This window comes from Xenia sp. Carnegie-2017, unplaced genomic scaffold (genome assembly GCF_021976095.1).
Source record: "Xenia sp. Carnegie-2017 unplaced genomic scaffold, XeniaSp_v1 HiC_scaffold_17, whole genome shotgun sequence".
Classification (NCBI taxonomy): Eukaryota; Metazoa; Cnidaria; class Anthozoa; order Malacalcyonacea; family Xeniidae; genus Xenia; species Xenia sp. Carnegie-2017.
The window spans coordinates 755776-769251 of NW_025813479.1; the positions used below are offsets into that span (position 1 = coordinate 755776).

The following is a 13476-nucleotide window of genomic DNA, read 5'->3' on the forward strand; positions in this document are numbered from 1 at the left end:
CACTTTCATAAATCTCGTTTTCGTTCGGTTCACTGCTATACCCTCCCCCCACCATTACTTTTGATGAGATTATTCATTCATTCATTAAAGTGGGTTTTCTCCATATTTGTGTATACATGTGTTTGAAGACTTTTTTCTCTTATAAAGTCCGTTCATTTAGTATTTTGCTACCCGGAAGATAAATGTGGTTTTAATTTCATCTGGGGATTACGAAATATGGGCATTTTTGTGGTTATTGGATACCCTTTCTCAACTTGATCGAAAGCTTTTCTCAACTTGTACGAAAGATTTGATTGAAGTTTCAAAGAAAAAGAAAACAGACTGTTCAATATGAAATCTGTTTCATGTACAACAATATTTATGTTGTTGGTGACTTGTGTTCTTGCTTCTTCTCGTGGTAAGTTTTAAAGAGAGAATAATCTGACCAGACGAACATCTTGCATTGTTGTATATTGCTAAATATATGACGCCAGCCCGTCAATAAAAGATTTGAGTCAAATGAATTTTTGTACTTGTTGAAGTAAAGGTTTCTCGCCATATTAATGTACAAATCAATCAAATGTAAAATTCGTCGATAGCTAGAGCTTCGGTGTTAATTTCTTAGCGATATTTTTGTTCTGCTTTCTTATATGATACGGAAGTCGATTAAGCCTTTATCTCAATGAATTGTATAAACAAAGTCAAACACTGACAACTGTAAAACAAGACAAAAAGATAAAAAACAACGGAGTTTACAAGATAACGGTTTGCATCTATTGTGTTTCTAATAACATTTCGTTCATTTCTTTCATGAATCTTCTAATTATAGTCCATTTTAAATGTTTGGTAGGCATTTGATTTTTTAAAATTTGCAGACCTATACATGCTTGTTTCAGTAAAATGGTATATTTGGCAATGTGTTTTGATGTTATTTGGCTGAATGTAGTATATTAAATACGCGATGGTTTAGTTCATAATCCAATGAACAAATGTTTACGCTTAAAATAATTTATAACCATTCTATCCATCAAGGTAAAGTAGATCTTACAAAATAATGAATATCAGGGAATATGGACTGATAAAATGAAGGTCACAAGATGGAATTGGCTTTTTTTGCTTTCACTTTCGACAACAAACATCGCAACAATAAACATATTGTTTCACCAACAGTGACCTTCTCCATGGAATTTTCCTTATCAATATAATGTGTCAGGTTTCAACATTTCTTAAATTCGGTATTCTATGATAAGTAGGTCAAATGTCATACACAGTCAGTGGAGAGGAAAATGGACACTGATGATGAAACATGTTCATACTAGATTTTACTTTATAAAAATTACATGATTCCACAACCTCTGTTGCCTGAATATTTGCTGACGTGATAGGAAGCCTCTCAGAGTGGATTTCTTTTGAAAACAAATCCGAGTTCTTTTACTTGGTAGGAACCAAGGATTTCTCACAAAACATACATTTCTTAACCACCATTAAATTTGACATTTGATACACAGAATTAGATCAATACGAAGACGAGAACAACGGAACCATTCGTGCGCTAATACTTAATGGTAAAGAAACATTTCGTGCGATCAAAGGAATAGAAAATTTGTTGAGAAGACAGGGACAAAATGTTGGAGATATTGCAAATCGCTTTGGAACCAGACTCATTAAACCAATCGTAACAGGTCAAGAAAAATCTGATGTGATCAGAGGAATAACAAAGCTTCTGAAACTGACAAAATCTGTTGGAAAAGACAGAAACGACATCGACAAAAAAACGAAACAAAATCCGTTTAAAAATCCTGCTAAACCTAATCCTCCCTCGGCAAGTCGTAATGGACCAACAGCAAGTGCAACATCCATCTTCCTGTTTCACCAACCGGTGGCTACCATTTTTGCTTTCATCTTTCATGTTTTTATTACAGCCTAGTAAATTTGAAGTAACAATCTTTTTCATAGATTTAGTATTGTAATAAGTAAGAAGACAGTTTTTTTCGGCGTGTGACTTCAATGTATTATGATTTTTTAAAACAGTTAAAGAATTGCAAGCGTAAATTAGATGCAATAAGCTGAGTTTTCCTCATTTCATAGTACATAACGTATGTATTGAGCATTTTTCTTTAATAAAGCCCAGTACAAAAACATCAAGAGGCTCTTTCACTAATGACCAACTCATTCAAATCCCATCTTCTCCCAAGATAGTACGATTAGAAAACTGTGTAAGTTGAGAAGAATGATGTGTATATGATTACAGACCACATAACCTTGGAGGAACACATCCAAATCGCTCCTGATATTGCTCTCAAATTGCACGATTTTTAAAAATATTTGTTCGTTTTGCGCTCGCACAAGTATTTTTCTGTTGGGTTGTTGGAGTGGGCGGGGGTTGAAAGATTAAGAGCCTCAGTTGGAAAATCCCTTATGGCTACACTAAATTACAAAACTACAGCATAACGAATAAAAGTAAAAACTGTTTCATATAGAATTTTCCTATTTATCAGTGTCAAAGAACACGATTGCCTATGACACTCAGAATAATACAATATGGATAACTGAAGAGAACAGAACGACATAAAAATACCAACACAAGTTGTATTTTATTTCATGCAATACCATTAATTTAAGTTGAATGAAATTTATGAATGCTGATCACTGTGATCATGTAATGTTTGATAAAATGCACATCACAAAGAGGTACAAACTTTAACCCTTTCTGCGGCAGTGCATCATATCTGCGACAATTACAAAACGAATGGACTAGCAACTTTTGATTGAAAAAATTTGCCACTTAAAGAGTTACGTGAAACCTAAATCTTGGTTCGAGGCAAGATTATGATTTTAGGTAGTCTGCGTCACAGAGAACTCCCCGTGGCACATGATTGTCCCCCCCCCAGCGATTCATATGCCACTTTCAAAAATCTCGTTTTCGTTTGGTTCAGTGCTATACCCTCCACCACCATTACTTTTTATGAGATCATTCATTTATTCATTAAAGTAGGTTTCTCCATATGTGTGTATACTTGTGTTTGAAGATTTTTTCTCTTATAAAGTCCGTTCATTTAGTCGATGCAATTTGGTTATTATTTTGGTAAGTTGATATTTTGCTACCCGGACGATAAATGTGGTTTTAATTTCATCGGGGATTATAAAATATGGGAATTTTTGTGGTTATTGGATACCCTTTCTCAACTTGATCGTGTCCGAAAGCTTTGATTGAAGTTTCAAAGAAAAAGAAAACAGACTGTTCAATATGAATTCTGTTTCCTGTATAACAATATTTGTGTTGTTGGTGACTTGTGTTCTTGCTTCTTCTCGTGGTAAGTTTTAAAGAGAGAATAATCTGACCAGACGAACATCTTGCATTGTTATATATTGCTAAATATATGACGCAAGCACGTCAATAAAAGATTTGAGTCAAATGAATTTTTGCACTTGTTGAAGTAAAGGTTTCTCGCCATATTAATGTATAGATCAATGAAATGTAAAATTCGTTGATAGCTATAGCTTCGGTGTTAATTTCTTAGCGATATTTTTGTTCTGCTTTCTTATATGATACGGAAGTCGATTAAGCCTTTATCTCAATGAATTGTACAAACAAAGTCAAACACTGACAACTGTAAAACAAGACAAAAAGATAAAAAAACAACGGAGTTTACAAGATAACGGTTTGCATCTATTGTGTTTCTAATAACATTTCGTTCATTTCTTTCATGAATCTTCTAATTATAGTCCATTTTAAATGTTTGGTAGGCATTGCTATTTGATTTTTTTAAAATTTGCAGACCTATGCATGCTTGTTTCAGTAAAATGGTATATTTGGAAATGTGTTTGGATGTTTTATGGCTGAATGTAGTATATTAAATACACAATGGTTTAGTTCATAATCCAATGAACAAATGTTTACGCTTAAAATAATTTATAACAATTCTATCCATGAAGGTGAAGTAGATCTTACAAAATAATGAATATCAGGGAATATGGACTGATAAAATGAAGGTCACAAGATTGAATTAGCTTTTTTGCTTTCACTTTCGACAATAAACATCGCAACAGTAAACATATTGTTTCACCAACAGTGACCTTCTCCATGGAATTTTCCTCATCAGTATAATGTCTCAGGTTTCAACATTTCTTTATTTCAGTATTCTAAGATAAGTAGGTCAAATGTCATACACAGTCAGTGGAGAGGAAAATGGACACTGATGATGAAACATGTTCATACTAGATTTTACTTTATAAAAATTACATGATTCCACAACCTCTGTTGCCTGAATATTTGCTGACGTGATAGGAAGCCTCTCAGAGTGGATTTCTTTTGAAAACAAATCCGAGTTCTTTTACTTGGTAGGAACCAAGGATTTCTCACAAAACATACATTTCTTAACCACCATTAAATTTGACATTTGATACACAGAATTAGATCAATACGAAGACGAGAACAACGGAACCATTCGTGCGCTAATACTTAATGGTAAAGAAACATTTCGTGCGATCAAAGGAATAGAAAATTTGTTGAGAAGACAGGGACAAAATGTTGGAGATATTGCAAATCGCTTTGGAACCAGACTCATTAAACCAATCGTAACAGGTCAAGAAAAATCTGATGTGATCAGAGGAATAACAAAGCTTCTGAAACTGACAAAATCTGTTGGAAAAGACAGAAACGACATCGACAAAAAAACGAAACAAAATCCGTTTAAAAATCCTGCTAAACCTAATCCTCCCTCGGCAAGTCGTAATGGACCAACAGCAAGTGCAACATCCATCTTCCTGTTTCACCAACCGGTGGCTACCATTTTTGCTTTCATCTTTCATGTTTTTATTACAGCCTAGTAAATTTGAAGTAACAATCTTTTCATAGATTTAGTATTGTAATAAGTAAGAAGACAGTTTTTCGGCGTGTGACTTCAATGTATTATGATTTTTTAAAACAGTTAAAGAATTGCAAGCGTAAATTAGATGCAATAAGCTGAGTTTTCCTCATTTCATAGTACATAACGTATGTATTGAGCATTTTTCTTTAATAAAGCCCAGTACAAAAACATCAAGAGGCTCTTTCACTAATGACCAACTCATTCAAATCCCATCTTCTCCCAAGATAGTACGATTAGAAAACTGTGTAAGTTGAGAAGAATGATGTGTATATGATTACAGACCACATAACCTTGGAGGAACACATCCAAATCGCTCCTGATATTGCTCTCAAATTGCACGATTTTTAAAAATATTTGTTCGTTTTGCGCTCGCACAAGTATTTTTCTGTTGGGTTGTTGGAGTGGGCGGGCGGGGGTTGAAAGATTAAGAGCCTCAGTTGGAAAATCCCTTATGGCTACACTAAATTACAAAACTACAGCATAACGAATAAAAGTAAAAACTGTTTCATATAGAATTTTCCTATTTATCAGTGTCAAAGAACACGATTGCCTATGACACTCAGAATAATACAATATGGATAACTGAAGAGAACAGAACGACATAAAAATACCAACACAAGTTGTATTTTATTTCATGCAATACCATTAATTTAAGTTGAATGAAATTTATGAATGCTGATCACTGTGATCATGTAATGTTTGATAAAATGCACATCACAAAGAGGTACAAACTTTAACCCTTTCTGCGGCAGTGCATCATATCTGCGACAATTACAAAACGAATGGACTAGCAACTTTTGATTGAAAAAATTTGCCACTTAAAGAGTTACGTGAAACCTAAATCTTGGTTCGAGGCAAGATTATGATTTTAGGTAGTCTGCGTCACAGAGAACTCCCCGTGGCACATGATTGTCCCCCCCCCAGCGATTCATATGCCACTTTCAAAATCTCGTTTTCGTTTGGTTCAGTGCTATACCCTCCACCACCATTACTTTTTATGAGATCATTCATTTATTCATTAAAGTAGGTTTCTCCATATGTGTGTATACTTGTGTTTGAAGATTTTTTCTCTTATAAAGTCCGTTCATTTAGTCGATGCAATTTGGTTATTATTTTGGTAAGTTGATATTTTGCTACCCGGACGATAAATGTGGTTTTAATTTCATCGGGGATTATAAAATATGGGAATTTTGTGGTTATTGGATACCCTTTCTCAACTTGATCGTGTCCGAAAGCTTTGATTGAAGTTTCAAAGAAAAAGAAAACAGACTGTTCAATATGAATTCTGTTTCCTGTATAACAATATTTGTGTTGTTGGTGACTTGTGTTCTTGCTTCTTCTCGTGGTAAGTTTTAAAGAGAGAATAATCTGACCAGACGAACATCTTGCATTGTTATATATTGCTAAATATATGACGCAAGCACGTCAATAAAAGATTTGAGTCAAATGAATTTTGCACTTGTTGAAGTAAAGGTTTCTCGCCATATTAATGTATAGATCAATGAAATGTAAAATTCGTTGATAGCTATAGCTTCGGTGTTAATTTCTTAGCGATATTTTTGTTCTGCTTTCTTATATGATACGGAAGTCGATTAAGCCTTTATCTCAATGAATTGTACAAACAAAGTCAAACACTGACAACTGTAAAACAAGACAAAAAGATAAAAAAACAACGGAGTTTACAAGATAACGGTTTGCATCTATTGTGTTTCTAATAACATTTCGTTCATTTCTTTCATGAATCTTCTAATTATAGTCCATTTTAAATGTTTGGTAGGCATTGCTATTTGATTTTTTAAAATTTGCAGACCTATGCATGCTTGTTTCAGTAAAATGGTATATTTGGAAATGTGTTTGGATGTTTTATGGCTGAATGTAGTATATTAAATACACAATGGTTTAGTTCATAATCCAATGAACAAATGTTTACGCTTAAAATAATTTATAACAATTCTATCCATGAAGGTGAAGTAGATCTTACAAAATAATGAATATCAGGAATATGGACTGATAAAATGAAGGTCACAAGATTGAATTAGCTTTTTTGCTTTCACTTTCGACAATAAACATCGCAACAGTAAACATATTGTTTCACCAACAGTGACCTTCTCCATGGAATTTTCCTCATCAGTATAATGTCTCAGGTTTCAACATTTCTTTATTTCAGTATTCTAAGATAAGTAGGTCAAATGTCATACACAGTCAGTGGAGAGGAAAATGGACACTGATGATGAAACATGTTCATACTAGATTTTACTTTAGAAAAATGACATGATTCCACAACCTCTGTTGCCTGAATATTTGTTGACGTGTTAGGAAGCCTATCTGAGTGGATTTCTTTTGGAAACAAATCCGAGTTCTTTGACTTAGTAGGAACCAAGCATTTCTCACAAAACATATAATTCTTAACCACCATTAAATTCGACATTTGACACACAGAAATAGATCAATACGAGGACGAGAAGAGCGAAATCACACGTACACGAACTCTTACCGGTGAGGAAGGACATCCTGCGATGAAAGGAATGGCAAATAACTTAAGACCAACAACACTCACTGAACCAATCGTTACCTTTCAAGAAAGATCTGGAAATGATTTAAACGGCATCGACAAAAAAACGACACAAAATCCGTCTAAAAATGCTGTTGAACCAACCCGAATGACATCGACAAAGCCAACAGAAAAATCTATTGAAGCAACCAGAACAACGTCGTCAAAGCTGACAGAAAAATCTATTGAAGCAAACGGAAGAACGTCGTCACAGTCAACAGAACCTTGTTCTCTAGCATGTAGAACAACTACGACAAATTCAACAACAACTCCTCCTTTTACCAGATCAGAATCGTCAATCTTGTCTTTTGATCTTCGTATGGTTTTCATTTTAGTTTTCATCTTCGCCTTTTGATTACAGCAAAAGATCGTAGCTTTAAAGAAACAATCTTTTTCATATTGTGTAAAGAAATTTAAGGGTTTATCACACTTTGGCATTTAGTCTAGTTTCATTTTACAATAAAGTACAGCTTGCATTAGAAGCTGAATTTTCTCAACCATTTATGTATTGAGCATTTTTTATTAAAGAGTTTTCGTATGTTGCGATTGTTATAATGCCTTAAACGATAAACGTAATCTCTGGTGAGTTTTTGAGCAATGATGTGTCCATAGCAGAAACGCAATTTAATTTTGACCATTGCCATTTTCAATGATGTGTTCATAGCAGAAACGCAATTTAATTTTGACCATTGACATTTTCAATGATGTGTTCATAGCAGAAACGCAATTTAATTTTGACCATTGACATTTTCAGATTCTCACTCCTCTGAATTAAAGTAAAAATACAGAGTGAAAATTTTATGTCTATAACTTTCATTGTGTCTGAGGAAGGCTTTGAAATCGACATCTGGACAAGTTTGCAACTGCATTAAATTAACCTTTTGGTTGCGCGAACTAATTTTTCGTATGAGTTTAATCCACCTTTCCGACTGTAGACACACGTGTCAAAAATACGAGATCAAATTACATAATTCGGACAATCAAATGGCCGAACATAGTATTGTATATGTAGAGTAGTGGCAATAAATTAGCAAGAAGATTATATTGGGAAATTTGTAAATTGCAGAATGTATAAGAAAGTAAATAAAACAATTTTCCGTCAAATCAATGTGCATGTACAAAGTTACAGAGAAAATAAAAACATTTTTAGCATTTTCACGGATATTACGAGTGCCGTAACAAAGTGTTGATGAATTTGATATATGTTTGTCAAAACAAACTTAAGAAGACAAAGAGCATCCCAAAAAAATGATTGAAAACTTGCTCAGGGCATCGACAAGCACCAATTTCAAATTAATTGAGAATTAATCTGAGCATGCGTGACAAACTCCGCCAACTGTCTAAGTTCATGGTCATGGCAACGACCAACTGAATGTACTAATACAGATTATGGAGTAATTAGCTTGCTCAGTCACAATTTCATATAAATCATCTGCGCATGCGCAGTCTGCTTGAGCATGCGTAGTCGACCTGACCTGCTGCTTTAGTTCATGGTCATGGCAACGATCAGCTGCATCTACAAGCACCGAGTTTGAAGTAAATAGCAGGCTTAGTAACAATTTAATAGAGAAATCGTCTGCGCATGCGCTCGATTAATTGTTTATAGTCAAGGCAACGACTAACTATACGTACTTGCACTATATTTGTGGCAATTAGCTCACTAAGTCGCAAATTATTAAAGAAATCATCTGGGCATGCGCAGTAGTGACTTTAATAATACCACAACTTTCGTAAACCTCTGAATTTTTGTATATATATATATAAAGCCAATATTAGGCATAGTAGATGTCATCTAGCAGTGGAAGCTGGGTGTGATATGTATGCAGTGGCTTAGGAGTCCAGACGTTTCGGGTCGCGACCGCACTCTCCCTGCGTACCCCGAGCAAAGCCTATCGCAGGTGATCTCGGGGTCTGATGGGCGGAAGCTTGCTATTGCATCTCCCAAGTAGGATAGCGTGGAGGGGCCGAAATCTCCTACCGAAACGTTAACATGCGGCGTTCTAGTGCCTTACGCTTAACAAGGTATCGGGAAGCATGGACCGGAAACGGGGTTTTTTGCTTTTGAATTTAATCTTTTTTTGAAGAAGCTAGAATATCAAAGGATACTACAAAGCTTCAAAAAACTGTTTTTAAACTGTTTAAACTGTTTAACTGTTAAACTGTTTTTCAAGTGTTTTTCCTTCAAATCACATTCATAAATGTTTTTTTGTTTCGTTTATTTTGCGTTTTGCTGTTTGCTTTACGAAGTGTGTTTACATTTGACTGTAAAATTACGCGTTTTGGACCGTGATCGATTGCGGGAAAATAATGGATTGGCAAAAATGTTTCTGACCCAATCAAAGCGCGCAATTTAGCCGGAAGTGACGCTTGAAATATATAATAATTCAACACTTGATAATTCCCAAAAGTTACTGATATTCTAAATGTACTTACATTTTATTGTTGGAAAGGTGATATGTAATCCTGCAGACATCAAAATATTACCATAAACCAAAACAAAATGTTGCCATAAGGGTTAGTGACCAACAGAAAATATTATCTTTTGCAATATTTCGCTCACAATATTGAATATATTCATCTAAAATGAAAAAGAAACATTAGCAGGAGCAACAGTAGTTAATTAACGAACAGAAAAAGTAAGCAGCAGAAGAAGAACAACAACAGCAAAAGTACAAAACACACAAAGACGATATTACTTTTGTCGTTTACTCTTGATCAACTACGACGAAATTCAATAATTATTCTTCCAAGACTATATATCTAGCTTTAAAGAATTTCTGAACTGTGGTGTATGACAGTGGCGGCGGAAGATGTTTTGCATTGGGGAGGGGGAACGAGGGCTGAATAACAAAAAATGTCGTAGTAGGGGCGTGGCATTTTAACCTTTGTATTTCTTGTTGTCGAACTCACAAATTATACAATTTTTTTCTTTCTCTGCTTCGGTCCCAGACTAGTGAAAAAGCTATTTATTTTAGACTGCACCATATTGCCATTGTATTTACGCCATGTTCCAATAACAAATTTGGAGCGATATTCTTCCTATCACTAACTCACAATACTTCAAGTAAATGAAAGTCTTTCAAGCTTTCAAAATGGCTGTTAGTAATTGAGAGTCCATCTACGTCGATGATTTATACAAGATTATATTTCTACCTTTAAACAATGTCTCTACTCTTGTGTATGAGCTGTTTAATGAATCTTTGTTGTAAAAAAGCTTCGCCAATGTGGCCTGAAATAATTCAGTTTAAAATTCGCGCCGCCATTTCCGTTTTTGCTCTGCCAGGGGCTTGGGTAGTGTACGTGACGTGCGGGCGATCTTTGACGGAAACATACGGGTAAAACCGAAGTCTACGTCTACGATGAAAAACGATGATACGACCGAGCATTGTGAGCTATTGTGCTTTTTAAATGTTAATCAACGAAGACCCCTCGCGCAAATATTTTGTAATAATTTTACGCAACTAAATACTCAGTGATCTTCCCGACGTGCTGCAAAGGTAAACTGACCATACCCAATTTCCTCTAAAAACGCCCATTGATAGTTGCTTTTGAAAAAAATCACGTATTTAAAACAAAGAAAATTAAAAATTAAATAGACCAACACTCGTCGAAAGCTTTACAGCAAATGAATAAATTGAAATTCATTAAAATTGTTCTAAAACTTTCGCTCAAAGTTCTTACAATCCCATAAGAAGGGACTTGGAGTTCTTATAGAAGCCTGAAACCTGTTGTTGAGTTTATCATAATGAATAATATAGTATCTTCTTTTAACTAATCATATTGCTGACGTCACAGTCACCGTTTTCTCCATTCCTATTGGACGAAGCTGCTTATGATGAGATTCATAAATTCACCTTACATTGCCACCTAGCGCACTTGTCCAATCACACGAATAAGGACAGGATCGATTTTTTACCTCAACACAGATCCAGAAGTTTTTCAAAGAATCACAGTTCAACACAAAAGATGTATCAACAACTAGTGCCATTATTTACGCTGGTGTTTTGTTTTGCAGTCGCTGATCATCCAAGTCACCGCTACAGAGGTACGGATGAGAAATTGATAAATTATTTTAGAAAGCAGGTGTTTGAAATCGTCATCTGCTGCACTAATGAACAAACAACTTGCTGTTTATTCGCGGGGAAGTTAAAATATAACAAATGACCGAGGGTATTGAACTTCCATTGAAATAAAATTGCCATAAGTTATGTAACTATAGGGTTTTTTGGCGTGTATAAAGCGCTGAAATCTTTTGATCGATATTTGTTTCTTCAATGCATTCGATTTACAAGGCTGCAACGGAGGCCTGCTATTATAACAAAGATTTATCGTAAACTTGAACAGGGCCAAACAATCGAGTAACTTCTGGAAGTGCATCGTTCGAATACAATAAACAAATGCATCCGGTCTTTCTTTTACCAACCGATATTGGATATCTCTGATTTCGTTTTCTGAAATTCCACGTTGGAAACACATCATTTTCGTTGAAGCCACGGTTTTATCTTTCCTCATTAATCGAAAATATTAATTTTGCGAGTTGTGATAAAGATTTTGAATAAGATCCAAGTTAACTAAATACGAGCGGATGGTTTGTAGACTTAAAGACTGCGTATCTTGGGACGCCCACAACACGTGCAGTAAATCACACGTAATATTATAAGCTTGAAAAATGAAATTTGCCAATGTTTTATTTGAAAGAAAAGAAACGAATATATCGGTACACGAACGTTGCGCGAAAAGAAAGTAAATTCACATGAATCATCGATTTTGAAATCAGCAATAACATTCATTATGAGTCATTAACCACACCATTTCCGGACGGACTTGGAGAATTTTCCAAAATCCAATTTTTCCCCTTCTAATTGCAACTGAAGGCATTTAAATTGTATGCTTCAACTTAAAATACTTCAAACTAGTCACAGTTCCTAAAAAACCCTCTGCGTATTGTGTGAACTTGGTAAAAACACCAAATATACTAATGCATTTTCATTTAGTAATTTGAATGTTAAAAAGCAATATCAACAAATCAATATCACACAAAAACATATTTGTTCAAAGCAAGATTGTGCAGTTCCGTCTTTACTAAAAGATCATACTTTTTCAAACAGACTCCGCCATTTTCATCTTATACAAGCTTTAAGTAGGAAATAACGAGCCCAGTTGAAAATGTTATTCTGCTCAAGACATGTGCTTATAACAGACTCTACAGTTCCCATTTAAGTGTCAAAGATCGCGGGGCGTGCTCGTAGTGTGTTTGTGAGAAGAAGATTTTTCAAAAGATTATATGAGAGCTTGAATAAAGAAGAAAATGCAGAGTCCATACCTAAGTAGAAGTTTTTAGCAAGGAAGGTTTTCGAATTTTGCTTTTACATCGCGTCCTCAATAAAGACTCTTTGTGAGCTGTAAAATCATCCACAAACAAGTACTCGGCAATTGGTTTTGAAGCCAAAACGACAGCCAGCCCCAAAGTATTTCTTTTTTCTTTCGTAAACACGTGAGCAGATTATCTTTATTTCTTTCGAAATTGATTGTCTTGTGAATAGTAAATGAAATACTCTTAAAGGATTAAATACATAAGTTGGCCACGCTGCTGTGAAACAAGCCAAACCAAGTAGCTATAAAGCATGTACAGTAGGTGTTTTATGTGGATAGATATGAAAGCATGTCACGTGGCTATGTGTCACGTGGTTATGTGATACGTGGTTGTGTGTCACGTGGTTATGTGTTGCATTTTAAAATAAACTCACTTACTAAAAACGTCGAGTTCAGTCTTCACAGAATGCAATGCTAAAATTTTAACTTTTTCCATGTAGTTTGTGTCAACGACGTAGCTGCATGTTCAAACGCCAATCTAACTATAAATGTCACTTGTCAAGAAGCAACATCCGGTTCGTCTTGCGTTAAAGATGTTGTAGACGGTCGCGCAAATATAACATTGGCCTCAGCTGATGACATGGTTAAATATGGTAAGACTTATATGCATGGACATACCATCCAATAAAAAGACAAGATGTATAAAGTTGCTGAATATAAAATGATCCAAACTTTAATGGCCAATTCCAAAACATTTTTTTT

The 13476-nt window shown here is 34.8% G+C and overlaps 5 protein-coding genes across 5 annotated transcripts in view; 4 read left to right on the plus strand and 1 right to left on the minus strand.

Annotated features, from left to right (window-relative positions):
* The window catches only part of LOC124437754, a 56357-nt gene extending 43123 nt beyond the window's left edge, over positions 1-13234 (minus strand). The window contains exons 1-2 of the mRNA XM_046987683.1: positions 13153-13234; positions 9835-9979 (exon numbers count right to left, since the gene is read on the minus strand). The gene's annotated coding sequence lies outside the window, so the exon portion shown is untranslated. The remainder of the gene's footprint in view (positions 1-9834; positions 9980-13152) is intronic.
* On the plus strand, positions 287-2120 carry LOC124437763. Its single transcript, XM_046987693.1, has 2 exons — positions 287-397; positions 1488-2120. The coding sequence occupies exons 1-2, from the start codon at positions 331-333 to the stop codon at positions 1904-1906; spliced, it is 486 nt and encodes a 161-aa protein (XP_046843649.1). The 5' UTR covers positions 287-330; the 3' UTR covers positions 1907-2120.
* LOC124437762 lies at positions 3137-5020 on the plus strand. Its single transcript, XM_046987692.1, has 2 exons — positions 3137-3293; positions 4391-5020. Exons 1-2 carry the CDS (start codon positions 3227-3229, stop codon positions 4807-4809), a joined length of 486 nt encoding a protein of 161 aa, XP_046843648.1. The 5' UTR covers positions 3137-3226; the 3' UTR covers positions 4810-5020.
* On the plus strand, positions 6048-7901 carry LOC124437761. Its single transcript, XM_046987691.1, has 2 exons — positions 6048-6195; positions 7290-7901. Exons 1-2 carry the CDS (start codon positions 6129-6131, stop codon positions 7754-7756), a joined length of 534 nt encoding a protein of 177 aa, XP_046843647.1. The 5' UTR covers positions 6048-6128; the 3' UTR covers positions 7757-7901.
* Positions 11277-13476, plus strand: part of LOC124437768 — a 47537-nt gene continuing 45337 nt past the window's right edge. The window contains 2 exon segments of the mRNA XM_046987697.1: positions 11277-11446; positions 13215-13367. Coding sequence (XP_046843653.1) covers positions 11368-11446; positions 13215-13367 — 232 coding nt within the window. The 5' untranslated portion in view covers positions 11277-11367.